Genomic DNA, 23283 nt, shown 5'->3' with positions numbered 1-23283 from the left:
TGTATTTTTATTCATTTCCTTAAAATTTGAGGTTCTGGCTGCAAATGCCCAGTGTCCAACTAAAAGGATAGCTGTCAAATACCCACCCCCAAACTGATCTGAATCCTTAAGAAATAGAAAATACATAATTTCTCAATAACCAACCAATTCCTCTACCCCCCAAATGCATGCCAGCAGGGGAGAAAACACTCCTAAACACACAGGCAGTGCAAGAGGGCGGAAATCCTTGGTGCTGGCATGGCCCTAGATAGTCTTCCTGGGCTGTTTTGATCTCCCCTGATTCCAGCCCCGCTGTGATCAAGAGCATGACTTCACACAAGGAACAGGAAAGACCTTTAAACAAAAACAAACACCATCCTCTCTTGGTGTGAGGCTGCACCTCGCGGTGTCTGTGAGGTTAGAGGAAGGATGCGAAGGGACGGGGAGACAGTTTTCAACCCTCACTCCTGATGTAACAAACAATATTCAGACAGACTTTCGGTGCCATGCATCCTTTGAAAAAGCGACTGAGATTTTAATAAATCACTAACAGCTCCCAATTCTAATGGAGAAAGATGGCTAAATGTCTGGCTTTAATTAGGGGATGCCTTTTTTCCCGGTGCCCTGGGAGATTCTAACTGCTGGGTTTAAACCACTTGGAAAGGACACCATCCCTGGAGTTTGACAAAGTTACCTGAGTTACAAAATGATTCCTGAAAGTCAATTCAGGAAATGCCCTCTGAAGTGAAACAGACAGGAGGAAGAGCTAACTTAGATCCCCAGCCTCCCATGTCCCAGCACTTTACTCTGGGACATTTCATTTTGTTCTCACAGCAACTGGGTGAAGTTGATGTCAATATCAGACACTATTTTATAGATAAGGAAGCTGAGACTTGAAGAACTGCCCACGTTTACATCCACAGTAAGGCACTGCCAAGATTTAAACTCAGTTCTAACGTACTCAAAGTCTTACCCCTTTAACGATAATGTTATGTCTTTCATCAAGTGTCCATTTCGTCATGGGGCAAGTCCCTCACCTTCTCTAAGATTTAAAAAGCAGAATTGAGCTCACACATCCCACAGAAATGGATTTGATATACTTGAAATAATGCATGGCAGAGAAATTCATTAGCTTATAAAGTGTTAAACACAGATTACTTTTTCATCTGCTATAGCATTTCCCTTACAGATATAGGATGCTTACAGATATAGAGATATTATACTGTAAACTGTAAAGATAAACTGTCAAAAGCAATAATAGAAAAGAAAAAGTCCAAGAGAAGATGGGTTTTGGTGGGTATTTCTAATAGCTTCTTAAAAGGGGTGAAAGGAAATGATGCAGTATATTAAATATATTAATTTTTACATGATAAACTTCCTTTGAGCAATTAGGCCAGTGCTTCTTATTCTATATTTAAAAAAATTATAATTTTGAATTAATCAACAGCTTCCTCTATAACGTGAACAACTGTTGCCTGCTCTTCAATTAGAAGCTACTCCGGTGAAAGACATGCAGAATTGTTCTGTAAAGAACAGTGGTTGCATCTCTTAATTTTCGACAGGTTGGCACAGACTCCTGAGTCCGAAGAGCAGCTTGATTCTCACTTTAACTAATGGACAGGTCATCAGAAAGCCACAGGGAGCTGTCTCAGGGAGCTGTCTGGCTTCACGGTGACTCTGAGGCCGGGTGTTTCTTTTTCTTTTGAGCTGTTCCTCTTTCCATTTGGGGTTTTGAGATGATTTCTACTTCTTCCACGAAAGTAGTTACGCCCTGCGCTCCTACACTATTTCTGATTCGTCAATCAGCTCAGCTGTCTTTCTTCCGTAACACAAGACCTGGGCGGGACTGGAGCAGGAAATGAGATGCCATCAATCCTGCCCCCAATACATTCTGGGTGGAATAGAGTTCGGGGTGATACACAGAAACCCGGTTTGTACAAAGAAGCAAAGGCAGCCGGGTGTTTCTTTTATCAGGCTGTTTTATCCAAAAGTATTTTAACACTTCTTTTTTTTCCCATAGGGCAGTCTCATACCTCCCTATGGAGCTATCAAGCATCAAAAGGGTTATGGGGGGAAAAAAAAATGAAAGGAATTAAAAGGGTTTCAAAAAAACTATTACTTAAATAAAACTTAAAAAAGAAAAGCATTACTTAGTCCATAAAGGTTCACCAACACTGATTATGCAAGAAATCTGGTGGACGGCGGGTGGGGGGAGCTTAAATTCTGTTACTACCTGCAATGGTGACCTCAGATTTCTACACTGTTACAAGACTGTAAATTGTCTTCTATGATCTAAAATGGACTCGCCAGCACGAGGGACAGAACTATTAGGGAGAGAGTCTCTTTTCATAAACTGTCATGAAGCAATAAAATGCTGAACTGCATAAGAAGCAATTATGCAGCTCAAATCTAATTTCTGTGTTATAGAGTATGTGGGCAAAGGAGGCAAGAATCCTACCAAATATTGAGGCAACACTGTTATAAAATTAATCCGCTTTTCACAGAAGAGCAGACATTTTAACAGCATCATCTTCACAATGAATGCGAATTTAGAACAAAAATTTTTAATATTGGTGGGAAGGAAAAGGGTCCATCTTAGGGCTAGTGCATGTCGAAGACAGCGTAAATCACAAAATACTGCTTCCATTTATTGACCTTCTTTTCACCTTGGATGGTTTTCCTGAAAGAGCCACAGTTTGTGAATGTGAAGTCATTAAAATCTGCCATTGCCACTCAGTGTGGTTCTCGATCAGAGTTGGGTGATGGTCTGTTTCCTGACAAATTGTTTGTTTCCTTATATGTAAAATGAGGGGAAAGCAGGGAAGTAAGGACTAAAGAAGTTAACAAGTACAAAGTGCCTGGCACACGACAAGCCCTCCTCAGCCATTGAATTATCATCATATTCTTGATGATTTAACTCTAGACTCAAGACCAACAGAATTTGTGAGGAATGAAGGGATGGGAGAAGCCACCAGTTAAGGCTGAGAACTCCAGCAATCAAGGACTACCTAAGAGGGCAAATCCAACAGCCAGAGCTGCAGCCAGCAGATTCAGAATGGAGATGTTTGGGTAGGAACAAAGATGAATGGAGAAGACTGAGATCCTGGGAAGTTCAGATATGCTGACTGAATGCTCATTATGAAGCTGCTTTAAATATATACTAGACAATCCAGCAACTCCTTTTCAGCATATATACCCAAAAGAACTGGAAGCACAGTTTTACATGCATGTTCACAGCCCCAAGCAGCATTATTTACAACAGCCAAGAAGTGGAAGAAACCCACTGGCCACTGACAGACACAAGGGCATAAACATACAATGGACTGTTGTTCAGCTTTAAGGAAGGAAGTTCTGACATACGCAATAACATGGATAAACCTTGAGGACATTATGCTAAGTAAGGGCTATAGACTGAATGTTTCTGTCCCCCCAAAATTGGAATGTTGAAGCCTAATTCTCAATGGGATGGTGTATTCAGATGTGAAGCCTTTGGGAGTGATTAGGTTGATGTTGCAACGCAACCCACTCCAGTACTCTTGCCTGGAAAATCCAATGGATGGAGGAGCCTGGTAGGCTCCAGTCCATGGGGTCGCTAAGAGTCAGACACGACTGAGCGACTTCCCTTTCACTTTCATGCATTGGAGAAGGAAATGGCAACCTACTCCAGTGCTCTTGCCTGGAGAATCCCAGGGATGGGGGAGCCTGGTGGGCTGCCGTCTATGGGGTTGCACAGAGTTGGACACGACTGAAGCGACTTAGCAGCAGCAGCAGCAGCAGGTTGATGTTAATAGAAGGTTAGGCCCTGGAGTGATTAGGTCATATGGGTGCACCCCTCATGCAAGGGATTAGTGCTCTTATAAAAGACAAGATCCCTCCCCACTTTCACCACATGAGGATACAGTGAGGAGACTGCCATCTAAAAAATAACAAGAAGACCCTTGCGAGATATCCAATCCGCTTATGTCTTGATCTCAGACATCCCAGCTTTCAAAAGTATCAGTGATAAATCTCTGCTGTTAACACGTCCACCCAATACTATGATATTCTTCATAGCAGCCTGAAAGGACTGAGACAGTGAATATGCCAGTCAAAAAAGGGACATATTCTATGGCTTCACTGGCATGAGACAGCTAGGAAAAAAGGAGACAGAAAAACGAAATGTTAGTGTTTGAGGGGTAAAGAGTTTTGCAAGACGAAAAGACCTATGGAGAGAGATGGTGGTTGTACAACAATGTGAAGCTACTTAACACTAGTGAACTATCCACCTAAAAATGGAAAAGGTGGTCAGTTTTATGTTATATGTGTTTTACCACAATTCAAAAATTAAAAAATATATATATTAGACATATTTAATAGTTCAAGAAAACCACAATGCAAAGGGGCTTTAACAGAAACAGACAAAGAAAATACTGCCCATGATTTCCCAAGCATTATGAGAGTTGAATTTCATGGGGTTGCAAAGAGTTGGACACAACTGAATGACTGAACTAAACTGAACTGAACTGATGAAAGCCGAAGAACTGACGCTTTTGAACTGTAGTGCTGGAGAAGACTCTTGAGAGTCCCTTGGACTGCAAGGAGATCAAACCAGTCCATCCTAAATAAATCAATCCTGAATATTCACTGGAAGGACTGATGCTGAAGCTGAAGCTCCAATACTTTGGATACCTGATGCAAAGAGCCGACTCATTGGAAAAGATCCTGACGCTGGGAAAGACTGAAGGCAGGAGGAGAAGGGGGCGACAGAGGATGAGATGGTTGGATGGCATCACTGATTCAATGGACATGAGTTCGAGAAAGCTCCAGGAGATGGTGAAGGACAGGGAAGCCTGGCATGCTGCATCCATGGGGTTGCAAAGAGTTGGACATGACTGAGCAACTGAGCAACAATGAAGTTGCTCAAAAGTCTTGTTCCTGTGCCAACCCTGTTGAACCCTATACTCCAAAGCCCCTCTGCACTGAGTGCAGAACACAGGCTAGGGGCCAAAGAGTTGGGGTCCCAGGGAGCTGGACCTTGTCAGATGGTTCAGCCTCTTCAACCTTCTGTTAATCCTTATCTGCAGGGCTGTCGCGACAACCTGTGCGAAGCTCTTAGCACTGGCCTGGCCTCATCCTTGTGCTGGATCTTACCTGCACATCATACAGGAACTGGAAACGACTTTCTTTGCTTGCAGCTTCTCTTACAGCCCAAGCCAGGTCCACTGACCCTTTCCCACCAATCGACCAGTGATAGCAGGGAACTGCATTGAAGGCGCCGGCCCGCTTTGCAAGCTCACACACCAAGTCAATCTCTGCGCGGGTGTCGGTCCTGGTGATGAAAATGTTTGTGGTTTTGCATCTGTATTCATTTAGCGATGTTTTCAAAGAAAGACTAACTGCTTATACAGAACTTTGCTCCCAAACACTGAATATATTCTAAACATCAAAAGTGGTTACATTGTGCTTAAATAAATCAGATCTTAAGCAAAGCATGGGGGGGGGGGGGAATCCTCTCTAACTATTGTCTCAAATATTTCAAATTGTTAAAGGTTTTATTGAGAAAATTCCATAGCATATCCCTTTGATCATCCATCGTCTTTCAGTAAGAAACGCTGGTCAGAATTAATAATAATAATAAAAGCAGAAGAAATGGTAACTTACTTTACAGATTTCATTTCCCTGCTAATATTTGGGAACACATCTGCTAAAGTAAAACCAATCCAAAGAAAACCAAACAAATAGAATGAGTAGAGTTATTTCTCTATACTTTAGATGAAGCACAGAAAAGCCCAAACATCCTCAAAACACAAATGTACTTCATAGGGTGGCCCAGTGATACGCCCACATTTAAAGTAGGACACTTGACTTACTTAAAGACATTCAGAGCCACAACAACAGGGACCCCGAAGAGCTGAGCGATCTGAATTTGCTTCTCCAGGTTACAGCAGCCATCTGCCACCAGCTGGAGGTTCTGTAAGAAAAACCAGACCCCTGCATAGTATCACCTCCCATTAAACCTGCCAAATGACAACGGCAAGCCCACTCTGGCAGGTTTTGTTCCATCTATGCTCAGTTTAGCTTCCCTGGTAGCTCAGTTGGTAAAGAAATCTGCCTGCAATGCAGGAGACCTGGGTTTGATCCCTGGGTTGGGAAGATCCCCTGGAGGAGGGCATGGCAACCCACTCCAGTATTCCTGCCTGCAGAATCCTTGTGGACAGAGGAGCCTGGTGGGCAGCAGTCCACGGGGTCGCAAAGAGTCAGATATGACTGAGTGACTAAGCACAGCATATGCTTACTTTATTGTCCTGGAAGCTATGCAAGAAAGCCTAAGTTTTTTTTTTTCCCCCCAAGAAAAGATGGCTGCAGGAGGAAGAGGCTCATTTTCCAAATAAAGTCTAAAATTATTCTAGATCCAATGGCATATTTGGGTTTCCAGCCAGGCAGCTATTTCTGCTGCTGACTGGCAGCCAACACATCAGCAACATGCCCACGCTCTGTGGGCTGGTGGACAAGAAGGCATACGGTCCCCGGAGGGTGACAGCCCTGTCCAGCTACTCTCTGCTCAAATTCATGGTGCCACCTGTAGGAGCTAAGAGGTACTGCTGCCCGTCCATCAAAATCTGCAAGTCATCAAAAGAATACATGGGTATAAGCTTCATATGGGCTTCCTTGATGGCTCAGATGGTAAAGAATCCACCTGCAACGCGGGAGACCTGCATTCAATCCCTGGGTGGAGAAGAGCCCCTTGAGGAGGGTATGGCAACCCACTCCAGTGTTTTTGCCGAGAGAATCCCCAGGGACAGAGGAGCCTGGTGGGTTACAGACCATAGGGTTGCAGAGTTGGGCACGACTAAGCGACTAAGCCCACAAGCTTCATACACCTTTATGTGCTGGAGACCATGAAGCCTGCTCTGATGACTGCCCAGACAGAAAGCCTACACCCACCTTTTCTTAAGATTGGAGAGTTAACTGAATGGATTTTTATCCCTTCCTCCACCCATTAGATTATTAGAGAAGCACTTTTCTAAGAGGCCACTGGCAGAGAACCAGTTTCCTGACTGAGACTCAGCTGCCAGCCAATGGTTAACGGGATTTGAATAATTCTCCACTCTTACCTCTTCCGTATATTCCTTTTTAAGAGGGACCCCAGCAGTTACCTGAGATAAGAAAAGATAAAAATTAAGAATAGTCCTGTCACACTGTTAACTCTGATTAAAGATCTGAAAGAAAAACAAATCATGGTCCCTCTCTGGGAAGGTTCACTTGAAAAGCACATTTTGTGCTTTAAACCAATCATTGGTGGCCCTGGAGGAACATAAAGTCTTTTGGGTGCTTTTAAAAAAATCACTGAAGCCTGAGCTCCACCCTGACCAATTAAACCAGGATTTCTGGGAGTGGGACCCACGGTCAGCAACAGTTAAAAAACTCCTCAGGCAATTCTAATTTCATACTGTTGCCCATTATCCTAGCAAAAAAGGGAACCCACAATATGATTTATACAGAGTGCATCATCATTCTAAATAAATTCTAAACCATTTTAAAATAATTGCCATTAGTTTTTCCTTTTTGTGCCTAATTTCTCACAGAAACCAATGGGGTTGGCAGCTTGAAGATAAGGAAACTGAAGTTGAGAGAAGGCAGGCGTCTTGCCCACGGTTACACAACGAATGAGAGCAGAACAGGGGCATGAACTGTTGTAACTGGGTTCTGAAACCCCAATTTAGTGACTTTTCACAGTTCCACAGTTTTCTTTTTTTTTGGGGGGGGGGGTCTGTACCCTGCAACTGGTTTCAGTGAGAAACCTCAGCCATTTTAACTCACCAAGGATGTGGTGATCTACTCTCCTCTCTGCAAAGAGGTCTTGAGGATATTAGAAATCGTTTGAAAAGTTACCTCTACGACAGAATTTTTTTTTTAATTGTGAAGGAACATGATATTCCAGGTATTTCTATGAGGGTGTTTTTGAATGACACAGTGTAGGTGGGACACATCCAATCAGCTGAAGGCCTGCTAGAACAAAAAGAATCTGAGCAGAATTCTCCAGCAGACTGGGGCTGGAATATTGGCTTTTCTGAGTCTCCAGCAGTTGCCCACTCTGTAGATTTTTGGACTTGTCAGCCTCCATAATTGGGTATTAATAATTCCTTACAATAACTCTTTTTAATATAAATACACATCTTATTGGTTGTGGAGAACCCTCCTTATGACACCACGTTTAAAAAACTAATTATGAAAGAAATATCTGGATCCAAAAGTGTTTGTTCTTTTACTGTATCAAGAATGGTCAGCATTTTGGAAGATGAGATATGATTGGGGCTAAAATGGGCAAGTTCAAGGGTCTTAGGATTTTCCATTGCACAAATTATGGGAAAAAAAACAAGCTGAATAAACATAAGAGGCAGCCGTGGTTATCTGTGTAACGATATCAAAAGGAAGTAGAAATGATAAAGGATCAAAAACATTAGTAACAGAGTTGATTCAAGTAAGAAGGAATGAGGTGGATAACAGAGAATACAGGATTAAGAAGATTAAAGTTCATTTATTATTCAATTACTGAAAACATTTCCTTGATACAGCCTATGCCAGGCATGAGGAATACACAAATTAATAAGACACAGTCCTTAATTTCAAGGAATTCAGAGTTAAGGAGGGAGATAGACCTACAGACATTCGTAAAATAATATAAAGGAGAAGCACTACTGGAGTCCAGGAGAGGAAAGCTAAACTTCATTTGGCTTCCTGATCCTCCCCGTTAGCATTTTCCAACTGTATCTGCGTCTATTATTCTCGAGCCCTGCTACAATCATCACTAGCATGGAACCATGACATTAAGTAGAAGTGGACGAGGTACCAAGGATTAAGGTGAGCAGAAAATGCTATCATTGTAAAACAGAGCACACACATTAAGATGAACAGAAATAGGATTATAAATCATGTAGTGAATTTTTATAGGACAAAGATGAGACTGGAGTGTGGAATTAAAGTCAAGAGACCTTGATTTCATGTTTGATTAGTCCCCTAAATAGATTACTAAGCAAGACCTGGAATCCTCCTATAGCTCTATAATTTTATCTGAACCAGACTAGACAGTGTCTAAGCCCTTTGAGTATTAAAGCCCTTTGATTTTATAATTTTTAGGTTGCAAAACAGGGAGGGGGAATTTCAAATTTATTTCTGGTATCAATGAGTGGATTAGGGATTCAAAAAACTTTCCCTTTTATTCATATTCAGCTCTGTCTGCTGGACAAAAAGTGGAGGATCTGGACCTCAGCCATAGACTTCAGACCTGGTGATACTGCTCACATCCCCTAAACCCACCAAACCTTAGTTTCCTCATCTGTAAAATGGTATAAAATAACATCTGCCCCTCCTAGGACAAAGAATGGCTAAGACAATTAAATACTACATATTATGGCGTTTCATCATGGCAAACTTTTTCTTTATGCTATGTAATTGATTATTGTGTGATGTTTGCGTACAGAGCATGCCAGTTAAGAAATCATATTTGGCAGTTAGTGTTGTATATCAAGATTTAAGTGATAAAGAAACGCCAAATCATTTTATTTCAAAAATGATGAATGAGCACCAGATTTCTCATTCTCCCTTTGGAAATTCTGTAATTAAAAGAAAAAAAAATACACCTTTGATATGGAAAAGATACATTTCCCTTTCAGTTGTGTGTGAATTCTACATGTGACACTTTTGATAAAGTCTTTTAAAATGTTAAACCAGAATTTGAGATTTCTAAGCAAAGCTCTCTCAGAAATAATCCAAGGCTCTAACAGAGTTATAAAGTGAAATCATAATAAACAGAAACAGGAGGAAAATAGTGCTAGATGAAATCTGATGAGATGTAGCATCAGTGAACCAAAAAACAATCCATACAAACACTGAACTACCTCACCCACAAAAGCCATCACTCTCACCCTTCTGTTCTTCATTCAGGAAGCAGAGCCTCTATCCTCCCATTACCATGGGGTTATAAAGTGTTGACACAAGCTTCAGTTTAGACTCTTAGAGGTTACATTATGCTCCTTTCCAAAATACTGCTTAGAAATAACTTTGTGGGTGTTACGAATTACTTGATCTTACTGAACTCTAAGTGCCCTGAAATTGTGATTTGTGAAAAAGGAGACATTTTAGAAAACTGTAGTGACGAAGCAGGTTTGAGTGTTTCAAAGACTCAATTCGGCTTCATTCTGTTTTATTAGAAAGGAAGCATGGAACTTACGCTTGGTCCACCTCCATGCATCTTCAGAGCCCTCACGGTCGCCACCAGAACCACAACACTGGGCACCAAACCAGAAGCTCTGCACTTGATGTTGAAGAATTTCTCCATGCCAATATCAGCACCAAAGCCAGCTTCAGTCACTGTGGAGAATCAAGTTGGAAACCTGCTATGATCTTCTAAAACAACAGTAGGTTTTGACAATCATTGATGTGGTTCAAATTCAAAGGATGACAAGTTCCTCTCCATGTTCAAGGCTACTATACACCATGGTATCCTGTGCATACCCAAAGGTAAAAAGATGTTCCCCTGGTTTTAGAAAAGGTTCTGCTTCTTTATGTTCCTTATGCTTACAATGTTCAGAATTGTAAAATATCGACTCTTGACTCGGCTTCACACCGCTGCTCCCTAAAGATTCACTGCCTGGCCAAGATTTTCCTTCCAATGTAGAATGTCAAGGCAAAGCTTTTCTTAACCCAGATGGGATTTTCAAGTTTTTAATCAGGTTCCAAATAGTCAATCAGTGTCAAACAACACTGCTAGCATGAGTACCATAGAAAATCTTTTCTCACTCTTTATAAGACACACACAGAATCACTTATATTAATGCCATTTCTATTAGTGGACAAAATTGATATTAGTTGAGTGGCTTAAGGTTGATCATCAGGCTTGATAAGATAGCATCTTTAATTCATAACCACAGAAGACAGTCATCTGTAACCATTCTTTCACTGCCCCTAGACTGCTAGAAATGTTTCTGAGGCAAGTTATGGCTATACCAGGAAGGCTATCCAACACTGCCTTCCAAGAGGATAACCCCTGACTCTGGGTCAGCAGCAGCATTTTCATACACAGAGCAGAGAGCTGGACCAGACACACGAGCAGCCCCTGGGGGCTTAGAAACGCAGACTCATGGGTTCTATCCCAGAACTATTGAACCAGAATCGGCATTCTGACAAGATCCCCTGGTGAGATGAATGCTCATTAAAGTTTGAGAAGCACACTGCTCTAGGAAAGAAATACTATCAATGTAATAGAAGGTAAATATTTATGGAATATGTACTACATACTCATAGTACAACCAAAGTAAAAATTTATGGCAGAGATAGGAATAGACAGTAAAAAAAATTTACTAAGATAAAATAAAAACTATTTAACCTGTGGATATTTGTGGATATTTGTGTTTAGCATTCACTGAATACACATATTATGTAAAAATTAATAAAAATAAAACACCAATAATTTCAGATCCTTTTTTTCTCAGACTCTTTCTGACTTTTCTTTAGTCAACCAGTTGTCCTAATTCTTTATGGTTTCCTTTTAGTGCCTCCTATGACTATATAATTTTTATAGAATAGGTAGAATTTTGTAGTCTGCTCTTTTAAAGTTATCATAGTTTTCTTACTGTACTACAAACTTTCAAAATTTATGATTATAAGTGGCAGCTTATAATTTTGTTAAGTTGATGTACCAAGATTCGCAAAATTCTTCTGCCTGTTATTCTATGTTTGAGTTGTTTCCAATATAAAGAATGCTGCAAAGTATCTGGGCATATGAGTTTAACTTGTTTCAAATTATATTCTTGGAATAAATTCCCAAGGGTAAGAGTGTGGTGCCAGAGGATATAAATTTTTTTTATGACTGTTGATATGCTTTTGACATATTGAAAAATATTCCTTTGAAAGTATTCAATTTGGAATGAACATAGCTACAAGTCATTTTCTTCCCCTTTACTATGTTTCCTTTGAACAAGAGACGTAGCAGGGCAATCTGAAGAAGTAAAAGACATTCCTTTTAATACAGTATTTAGGACAATTTTGGTGATTTTATCACTGTAGCCGACCCTTGGCATTCACGGGGGATTAGTTCCAGCAGCCCCTGCGAACACCATAATCTGAGGATGTTTCTATAAAGCTCTTTATATAAAATGGAGCGGTACACTGAATGTAGTCAGCCTTCCGTATCTGCGGATGCAAAGGGCTGATTGTAGTTAAGGTCAAAACCAGAGGAGATTGTTGACAGAAAAAATCCCTATCTCAGTGGTACCCTGGTATAGGGATTCAAGTAACCAAAGTTTTACGGTTTTATTTTTAAATGCTAAGGAATTTTAAAAACTGGTTAATGTTATCTTATTGTCAGAAGTAGACTGTTATTCAACTAACAGGGTTTGATCAAATGATCTCTAAGGTCTTTTCAGTTGGGTGCACGTTTTCACATGAAGCTCCCCTATTTAGACTGTAAACTCCATGAGGATGGGGACCATGTCTGTAGGTGAGATTAACACTGCAAGGCACATGTGTGTGTGCTAAGTTGCTTCAGTTGTGTCTGACTCTTTGCGACCCTATGGACTGTAGCTTGCCAGGCTCTTCTGTCCATGGGACTCTCCAGGCAAGAATACTGGAGTGGACTGCCATGCTCTCCAAGTAGGCGCCTCTGATCTTCTCAGGAAGAGGAAGCTGCTCTCTGCCCCTCCTAGCCTTCTGGTTTGCTGCCCCACAGATCCACACCTATTTCTCCATGTAGCATCCTAATTAGACTTATATGTCATCTCTGGAGTGGAGGAAGGGACCATATCTTAATCATCTTTGTATCACTAGTAACCAACATAACACCCAGTGCAAAAAAAGAAAAAAGAAGAATTAATTAACAAAGAAAAGAAGAAACTATCAGAGAAGGAGCCAGTGGTGATCTAAAGTAAATGCTATCATTCAATGGAAATGGGTAGATAGACACATATGGAGGTATGGGGAATTGTAATAAATAGAACTTCAGCTGGGGAAGGAAACAGGATGCCATGGTAAAGTTTCAGGACTGTGGCTTCTAAATGCAAAGGAAATATGGAGGCAAAGAATGTGAAGAAAACCCAAACAAGGAGGAAGTGCCAGATTCTCATCTGCTGAAAACGTCTGAAATACTGTGCGTTTGTGTTCAAATATCAGACTGCTATAAGAAAATAGAAGGTATGCTGGTGGGTAATTCTAAAATTAAGGACCACTTCATAAGGTGTCGTCAACAAGAACTAACTTGGATGTTTCACCGTGCAGTGCTGTATATCTGTGTCTTCGTCCCTTGGGAAGGGGGCACTTGTCTGGCTGTGAGTGGGGGCAAGTTCCTTTTCCTAGGAACTTTGCAATTCCTGGGACTCGTCGACATCGAAAACCAGTAAGTAACGTTTTCTTAGTGATCTGAAGAAAACGTTAATGATCTGAAATAAGCCATTTATTCCCTTACTGTAAAAGTCCTCTATGATTTTAAAAACAGATACAGGTGAAGGAATTATTTAATGTGGACTGTAGCTCAGACTTGGTCTTGAGTCATGAAGCAAATACATTTACTATGAATTAGCATTCCTGAAAAGCACACAATGTAGACTTCTGAAAGCTGCACGTTTTAAAAAGGTTTGCGAGAAATTGCCCATGTCACAAGAATTATTTGTCTTGGCAATCCCTTTTCCTTGGGGGGGCAGAGGTGGGAGGAGTTTACAGCTATTCAACTTACAGCATGAATGGAAATAGGAAACATTGATACTCTGATTGTGTGAGCACAGAAGCTAGTAGATAGCCATTTTGTAGCCTGGTTTGATTCGATCTTTGAAACCCATAATCTTCTCAGAAAGGAACTGTCGGGTCTGCTTTGGGCAAGGACTCACTATTTGGACAAACACTATTGGTAACCTCACAGGAAACAGCGCTCTGCACAAAAGCCAATACTGGACAACCAGGTCTCTCTGTTCTTATCTGCTAGGACACTGTGAGTCACATGGTACAAACCGAATAGAAAAAACAGCAACAAAAAAGCCACTGTTGGCAGGCACGCTTGCTATCGACGAAATTATTCAGTGAGGCAGAGAGATGATGCTTATATGTAAATTATTTTATTACATCCCTACTTGCTGTGTACACAGAAGTTGCAGGGACAATTAGGACTCACATTTTACATTAATCACTGATCTGCTACCTTAAAAAACAAACAAACAAACAAAAAAATCCCACTACAGTCATGACATCATAGGTAGGCCCTGCTGCTGCTGCTAAGTCACTTCAGTCGTGTCCGACTCTGTGCGACCCCATAGATGGCAGCCCACCAGGCTCCCCCGTCCCTGGGATTCTCCAGGCAAGAACACTGGAGTGGGTTGCCATTTCCTTCTCCAATGCATGAAAGTGAGAAGTGAAAGGGAAGTCGCTCAGTCGTATCTGACTCTTAGCGACCCCATGGACTGCAGCCTACCAGGCTCCCTATAAGCTATGAAAAGTGAAACTTTCTCAGTCATGTCCGATTCTTTGCGACCCCATGGACTATACAGTCCATGGAATTCTCCAGACCAGAATACTGGAGAGGGCAGTTTTCCTTCTCCAGGGGATCTTCCCAATCCAGGGATCGAATCCAGGTCTCCCGCATTGCAGGCAAATTCTTTACCAGCTGAGCCACCAGGGAAGCTCTGTATAAGCTATAGTCTCATAAAAATTCTAGGGCTATAAGGGACCGTTAGGGATCACACACACCGACCTCCTTGGGGCTCCTATGTGCCAGGGAAGCTCTTTTCTTGAGACAACAGCGCAGAAGCTACGATGGTATCTGAGGTCCCACTGATGTGCGAGGCAGAGTTGGCCTTTCTGTATTATGTGCTCTCTGCCATTCTGCACAAACACGCTCGACTAAACGTACACACCCCAGATCTTAGAAACAACCTTTGTTTCTTTTCATTCAATAATTAATGAACTTCTATCACCCTGCCAGGCATCTAAACATCTATCAACATGCCCTTGTCTTCACTTAGTGAGGAAACAGGGCTGTCTGCACACATTCAACATGACAAAGATGAGAAAGATTCATTCATTACCTAATGACAAAGGAGCATCTTTCTGACCTTACTTTTCATTCTTTTTTTTCTGTTTGAATTCCCTTCGGCACTTTTAAAATGTTTAATCATTTACGAGCATGTAGGTAAATTTGAATCAGCTCTCCTCTACGTTTAATTCTGGATGATCTCATGGGTTAGTACATTCACTGAACCCATTTCTGTCAAATCACAATCTTAAGTGTTGTTCAGTGGTTCTCAACTGGGAACATTTCACAGTATCTGAAATCATTTTTGGTTACTCTAACTGGCATTGAGTAAGTGGGAGCCAGGGATGCTGCTAAACACCATAGAATGCAGAGGACAGACACTCACCCCCTTGAAAAAAAACAAAAAACAAAAAACCAACCACCCAGAATTATTCACCCCAAATGTCCAGAGCTGGACATTCTGCTCTAGTTCAAGCATAACAAAGGAGCCTTGTACTTTCTAGACACTCTTTCTGAGAATGTTACAAATGTGTTCGCTGTGATAAAACAAAAGCTTGTACAAGATTATGCTAACAATAACCTTACATACCATAAGACCTGGAAATATGAATAAAAAGTCCGCTAAGCAAAGTCTGATGTTCTTTGTCAATGATGTGTTTACTACAACACAGCAGTTCCTGGTGATGAAAAGTAGTGTCTCACTGATGACGGATGCACCAACTTCTTAAGAAAGCAGGGAATACAGAACAACACAGGTGATGGCCATGATCCGTCTTACTACTAAGAACAAATATATATGGTGGGGAAAAGCTGTTCAGAGACTGGGGCTCAAGAGAGGCACAGATGTTACCATTTACTGACATGTCTGTGTGCCCGCCAATGCATTAGACATCCTCCGTCTCATTCCACTTTTCATCGCCTTTATCCGCTGCTTATAGATTACGAAGTTAAAGATTTAAATAGTTTTTTTCCAAAGTCACACAGTAAGGCGATAGAGCTTGGATGGAAAACTATGGTCCATCTGACTGCAGGCTACACCCCACCCCATCCTGCCTTGTCCATGTATAACCGATTCTGCAGTATTTCTTTAACTCAGCTGCTTAGCAAGTTGTGCAACAAGATGAAAATCTCAACACTTTGTACTTCAGTAATCATCTGATATCTAAGATGTAGCTCTAGATTCTTCTCCCGACTCCAGACTTGTTTTCTAATTGCAATGTGGTCCTGCTATGATAAAAGAAAGCAAGTCACCTGCAGTCTCCTCCATTATGGTATTTCCTCCTCCCTTCCTCCTCTCCCCTCTTTCCTTCCATCCTCTTCTCTCTCTTTATTCAGAAAGTTATTTTCCCTCTTAGAGCAGTTCATTTAGGGCTAGGGAATCACGCCCTCTCTTAGTTCTCAGCCTACAGTGCTGAGTCCTGGGCAGCGAGCAGCAGGCAGTGTTACTGGTGAAACACAAAGACGCCCCAGAGAGCAAGCTGCCAGGACCAGCTCCATCTGGGCTTGGTACCTAACACCAGTTGAAACGGGCCACAGGCAGAGAATACTCACTCTGCAGGCTGGCCTCTGGAGAGCCTAATGGTAATCTGGGGGCCAGGGAGTCACCACCTCTCACTGGATGAGTCAGGTCCCAAGACTTGTCATCCCAGCCTCATTCAGCCAGGCGTCTACCCTCCAGCACTGGCTGGGGAAATGAGTAACCACAATTCTCTAGCTTGGATTTTCTTTTCCAAACTGTACACCATGGTGGGAGAAAAAAAGCAGCAAATATTTTAGATGTGAAATTCTCCTTTCTGCTTTTACTCTGAGGAAAACCCTTCTTGCACTCAGATAAAGAGTTAAAATTGAGGCACCAAAAGTTGTCCCTGAGTTTCTGGCTTCTTGATACGCTTGAATGTTATCACCATCATAGCAAAATTGAATTTCCACCTTGCTGTGTCACTAAGGGCTCTTTATTCTGCGTGTGCTCAGAAGATTAGAATTTTCAGATTTCGCAGCCACTTTATAACGGTAATAATTTTTCTCTCTATGATACATGCAACCGACATATATATCAAATATACAACACAGTGAGTCCCCATTACTCTGGGACATGAACTTGAATTTATGGACTGTTAGAGGTCCCACAGAAAACCTAGCCTTTGCAATGAGTTTAGCTCAAAACAGGTTGAGATAAGAAATACATCGGCACAGCACAGATTTTGCTAATTTAACCCTAAAAAGAATTTCTTCTAAAACAGAGGGAGAAATCAAACTGTAGCTTTCATTCAGTCGGCACTTAACTTTCTCACGACAAATCAGAAAATAAACAAAACCTTTGCACAGGAAGAAGTAAGGTATATGCCGGACTAGGCTTCATTCTGAAGCACTGTGGGCTCTAATCCCTGAACAAAGCTAAAGGAAATGGAAACTGGACTCTTCAAATTGCCCTTTTCTGCCATGTGCAAGCAGGTCTATTCAGCTGCAGCTGAATAGGGAAAGTGGAGGTCAGAGTCACAGAAGCACATAAATTCTGAATTGGAGCTCAAGGTAGGCTGGCCCTTGGGGATTTTAATTACTTTTTCAATGATTAGAAGTACACTAAGTGAACCCGGATGAATCAGTAATTGATAGAGAAAGCTCTGTATTATGACTACAGCTGGGGAAAAAAAAGGAGGAACTTGCTTAGAACTTTTTAAATATAAAGGATCCAACTCATCTTAAGTCTTTGAAATTTTACAAAAAATTAAATCACTTCTGCCTTCTTGGATTTGTCTTTGCTCTTGGGTTTTTAAAATGTCTTAGAGTCAAATTTCCATCAGCTGTACAGATTCAACCAGGCACATATTAGGAGACTTACAGGGGGAAAAAAAAAAGTTAAAAAGGTTGGGGCAGGGAGAATCCAAGATTAATGTTGTGCTGTGTGCTCAGTCGCTTCAGTCGTGTCCGACTCTTTGCAGCCCCCAAGACTGCAGCCCGCCGGGCTCCTCTGACCATGGGCTTCTCCAGACAAGAATACTGGAGTTGCCATGTCCTCTTCCAGGGGATGGATCTTCCCTACCCAGGGATCAAACTCGCATCTCCTGCATTGCAGGCAGATTCTTTTACCCATTGAGCCACCTAGGATGTCCAATATTTTAACTTGTGCTTTTTTTCCTTCCTACCTTTTGGCAATGGCAGCACTTACACATGAGGGGAAGTCTGGTAGTTGTATGGAACGCGTGAGAAGGCTACAGGGGACTTATCAGGAAAAAGGGAAAGAGAAGACATGGGAAGTACAGAAAGCACATAAAGTGAAGTTGCTCAGTAGTGTCCGACTCTTTGCGACCCCATGGACTGTAGCGTACCAGGCTCCTCCGTCCATGGGATTTTCCAGGCAAGAGTACTGGAGTGGGTTGCCATTTCCTTCTCCAGGGGATCTTCCTGACCCAGGGATTGAACCCAGGTCTCCCACATTGTAGGCAGACGCTTTACCGTCTGAGCCACCAGGAAAGTCCTAGAAAGGACATAGGTCCCCATGAATAATCTGCTTCAAAAATAAAAACTCTGAAAATACCAGTAATGCCACTTGGATGTACTCTGTTATCTGGACCCAGAATTTCCTTTCTCCAGAGAATTAATTAAGCACAGACACTGGTTCAACTATTTGAACTCATCATTATCATTAATCATCCTGTTTTGTAAAATGATTCTGAACAAAGTGTAATTTGATTAAAAAAAAAAAAAAAGTTTAGATGAAAATTAAATTATACATGCTATATTTTTACCTCCCTTATAAAAATCCAACTGAATTAAATTTATAAATTCATTATTGAAATAGATGCCATCTTCTTGTAGGGATCAGGAGCGTTTGTACAAGGTCACTGTTTTGACCAGGGTTTTAACCCTTCTGTTTTTAGCAAACTGTGGTATCCCAAAGTTCTGGACTTCTGGATGACTGCTTGGGGCAGAGCTGTTCTCTTGCAGCTCCTGAGAACTGGACACTAGGAAACTAACTTGAAACAAATTCTAAAAGTCTGTGCCAACACCATGCTTTAATCTAAAATAGTGAAAAGATGAAATAGAACATTTTGCATCAAGCAGTTTATGAAAATCAACCCAAGGAGGAAAAAAACTATAAATGTCAAAAGGTAAATATATTTTGTCTTGAGGGTTCCAAGGACATAAGAACACCCCCAAACCTCTATTAGCTTCTTTTGCAAGTGCAAGAAACCCAGCAAGAGAAACCAAGATTCCTGAGCTTGAAAACAAATTAAATCTACCAACAATCCTAGTATAAAAATTTTTATTATAGAAAAAGAAATGAAGACAGAAGGAAAACATTTCAAACTTGAAAGTTGGAAGATTCTACAATGTATTTAACTAAATAAAAGCAGGTTGGGCAGGAATTTGTGAACTGAGGGTAGAAATCCATTAGTGTTTTACATAATCAAATTACTGGCTTGCAAACAGAAGTTTTTCTAAAAACGAAGAAATAGGATAGGAAATACTACAAATGTTAGGATACGCTACATAGGATAAGAGGAAGTAGTCTTAATTCATAAGACATTGATTCCCTTTTTGCACACGTGTGTGCATGTGTTCACATGCATTTTGTATATAAAATATACTTTGTGCTCTGGCTTTCAGTCAAACAACATCCAACAGCCCCTGGTGCAGACTCTACTTCGTACATTTCTTATCTAGGCAGAGAGACAGATTGGCTGGTTCTACAGTCCTGTCGAGGCCTACTGCTTTCTCCCAAGATCACTGTGATGATTTTCCAGGCCTGGTCCAACTCTAATCAGCACTGCAACAAACAGAACAGGCAGCTCAAAAGAAGGACAACCTGGACCTCAGTGTAATCAGCCTTATCATTATATTTGGAGGCACATATGCAATTCACTGATCCAGGGCCGTGTAGGGGAGGAAAGGTCTTTTTGGATGTGTAGAGGCAGGAACAGTCTCTCTCCATGGTCCTTCTCTCAACGTTTCCTTAGTATGTCTGCCCTGGTCACTAGCGCTAGTTAAGCTCCCCCGCCTGTCCAGTGGTATGAGATCTTGAAAGGACTCGATATAACTGAGCAAATGAGCGCACAATGAAAAAGCCAGTATTCCTTTTTGTGTCTAAAAAGCTCAAACTGAAGCTAACTGCCCCGAAAAGGAGAGCTAAGCATATTTTTTCTTTGGCTTATTTTAAAAATAATCTTTTGTGTACAAAGTGAAAGTGACAGTGTGAATTATATATGATTAGAAACATATTATTGATACATTATTGGAATATTTGATGTGAAGGAGAAACGTATCTGGTATTTTAACCATTTTCACTGTAATTTACATTCTTGGATCTCTCTGTACTGTTGACACAGAACATGCCCTTGAGAGGTCCAAGTAAACCCAGTTTATAAAGGAAAGGTAACAAAGTATTAGGAGTAATACTCCTGCTCTCACCTCTCACCTCTACCCTGTCCGCACAGCAGAAGGAGCTGAAAGTAAAGTCTCGTGTCATTTTTACTTTGTATAAATAAAAAACTCATTTGGCCATCTCTCTCTTTCTGTCATTCTTGGTATGTTCCAAGTATGGCCTCATATCTAGAAGTGGGTCCAACTTGGGTAAAGTACCAATAATAAAAATATGATTATTTGTATTACACAGGAAAGTACTGATCTTTGATATACTTAAGAATGAAAGTGGGCCAGTTGGTTTGGCTGATTCAGGAGATAATTCTAAGTATGTTTGTGTAGAGAAGTGAAAGGTCTCATTTCTCTAAACCACGGCTGGCCACCGGGCAGATATTGGAGAGAGAGAGAGAGACACAGATGGTTACATGGATGACTCGGCATTAACTCGATTCCAAGTCTAGGAAAACCTCTTGAACTATGTCATGCTGACCTCACCTTTCCATTTAAAGGAGCCCACACAGAACCAGAAAATGTCTTAGCTCCTCTTACAGCTAGGTATGGCTATGAGACCAAGGTTGTTGAGTGAGATATAAACAGAAGTGCTATATGACTTCTAGGAGGATCCTTACCAGCGATATGGTGATATGCCTTTCATTCTTCTGGTTGGCTGGGATATAGATGTGATGGCTGGGGCCTGTGCAACCATACTGGGCTACTAGGCACTCCCTGATGATTGAGTAGATGACATACCAGTCCAAACTGCCTGCCCTGGATTTCTCTTAAATGGCAGAGAAATAGACATATTTGTTTTGGGTCACTTTTCTTCACTATTGCTGCTATGTGTGGGTGAACCAAGGGGCTTCCCTGATGGCTCCTGACAATGCAGGAGACACAGGAAATGCAGGTTCGGTTCCTGGGTAGGGAAGATCCCTTGGAGAAGGAAATGACAAACCACTCCAGTATTCCCGCCTGACAAATCTCATGGACAGAGGATCCTGGCAGGTTCCAGTCCCTGGGATTGCAAAGAGTGGGACACAACTGAGCAACTGACGTATGCATACAAACAACAACAAAAAAATACGTGGGTGAACCTAATCCTAGCTGATTCCTTTGTGAAAATAAAGACCACTTAGAAATATGATAGCATTTTTCATTTCTATCATTTCAGTTTGCACATAATTTGAACATTATGCAGTGTTTTCTTTCTTTGCACAACAGTAACTCTGGAACTAAAGTCAAGGTTACATTTCCAATTTAGAAAAGATGTGAGATTTGCTCAGAGTTTCTTGATGAAAAAGCTACAATTTGGGAGGCTAAGAGTAGCCATAACTCTTTGATAGCTACCCCAAAGCTATACCACTTAAGGTAAGTGAGAGAGGGTCTAACTGAAAGTTCCAGCCACAGATTTAAATCAAGACAGCAGAAACCAGTATGTCAGTTTGCAGTATAAAAGGATATATATGTAGGTCTGACTCTAAATTCTATCTCCTCTGTGTACGTACTAAACAAAGAAATGTTTTTTAGAAGGAAAAAAAAAAGCACCACTGTTTTTATAGTTGCTTTAAACACTTTTAGAATTTATCACTAAATTACAGCTTGATCCTAAAAAATAAAAACAATCTAGGCGACCAAAACATTTATGCAATTTTATAAAACAAACAAAAAAGAACTAAACAAGATTCAGGCCAGGTAGGATGGAGGGCAATCAAAAGAATGTACTTCTATCACTGGTGTCTAACCTTGAGAATGTCTGCATGCATATACACTTGAATATACGAAAATTAAAAAATCCTACCTCCTTTATTAGGACATAACTGAACATTACAGCGGGGAAGGAGTTTTTAGCGGATAAATAAGACATCCTCACGCCTCTGGACAGCAGCCTGCTGCTGCTGCTGCTACTAAGTTGCTTCAGTCGTGTCCGACTCTGTGCGACCCCAGAGACGGCAGCCCACCAGGCTCCCCCGTCCCTGGGATTCTCCAGGCAAGAACACTGGAGTGGGTTGCCATTTCCTTCTCCAATGCGTGAAAGTGAAAAGTGAAAGTGAAGTCACTCAGTCGTGTCTGACTCTTAGCGACCCCATAGACTGCAGCCTACCAGGCTCCTCTGTCCATGGGATTTTCCAGGCAAGAGTACTGGAGTGGGGACAGCAGCCTACAATGGGTCATTTCTCTCTGTTCAGTTCGTAGAGAGGAAGTTTTGCCAGGGTTCAGGCTGCCTGATCACTCAGGTCAGCTATTGCCCACATCTCTGCCATTCCCGTTACCAAGAGAAACAAAGAGCACAGATGTCTCTAAATAACCATCAATCCTGCTGGAAAGTAAGGTAAAACCCCCGACCCACTATAAAGAAGGTTGAGCGTCGAAGAATTGATACTTTTGAACTGTGGCATTAGAGAAGCCCCTTGAGAGTCCCTTGGATTGCAAGGAGAACAAACCAGTCAGTCTTTAAGGAAATCAATCCTGAATATTCATTGGAAGGGCTGATGCTGAAGCTCATGGTACCCATATCTACATGGTACCCAATTCTAACCTGTATTTCCTCATCCACACTCTTCACTCCCAATGCATAAATAACAAACTAACATTTTGCCACAACGGCTTATTTTCCTTTTACAAAGAAATAACACAGCACAGATAGAGTTGAAGGCTATCTTCATGCACAGGTACCCAGTTCGGCTCGTTCCCGTCTTCTCATAGTCAGCAGTTCTTATTAACTTGGTGCTTATCTGGGTCATGTTTTCATTCTCTTACACATGTCTAAAGGCATAAACAAAATATAGTGCTGTTTGTACATTTTTTAAAATATGTAGACTGTATTGAAAATACTACCAACTTTTTCACTCACCCATTGTTATTTCTGAGATCTTACCTTCTCTGGAAATACCCAGGATTAATGCTGCTGGTTGCATGGTACCCATATCTACAGCTGCTGACGAGTCCTTTCC

At 41.3% G+C, this 23283-nt stretch overlaps 1 protein-coding gene across 4 annotated transcripts in view; it reads right to left on the bottom strand.

Moving 5' to 3' along the window:
• The window catches only part of MTHFD1L (methylenetetrahydrofolate dehydrogenase (NADP+ dependent) 1 like), a 181159-nt gene that overhangs the window by 64547 nt on the left and 93329 nt on the right, over nt 1-23283 (bottom strand). For 2 of the 4 annotated variants that reach the window (XM_055535959.1, XM_055535962.1), the window contains one exon: nt 19222-19742. In XM_055535959.1, the coding sequence (XP_055391934.1) occupies nt 19681-19742 (62 nt within the window). In that variant the 3' untranslated portion in view covers nt 19222-19680. Of the gene's footprint in view, nt 1-5109; nt 5288-5828; nt 5930-7073; nt 7116-10189; nt 10330-19221; nt 19743-21485; nt 23096-23283 lie in introns of those variants that run through there. The other 2 variants (XM_055535958.1, XM_055535961.1) reach the window with 2 other exon arrangements.

This window comes from Bubalus kerabau, chromosome 9 (assembly GCF_029407905.1).
Source record: "Bubalus kerabau isolate K-KA32 ecotype Philippines breed swamp buffalo chromosome 9, PCC_UOA_SB_1v2, whole genome shotgun sequence".
Classification (NCBI taxonomy): Eukaryota; Metazoa; Chordata; class Mammalia; order Artiodactyla; family Bovidae; genus Bubalus; species Bubalus kerabau.
Note: the sequence above shows the minus strand (reverse complement) of the source record. Positions and strands in the feature narration are given on the sequence as shown.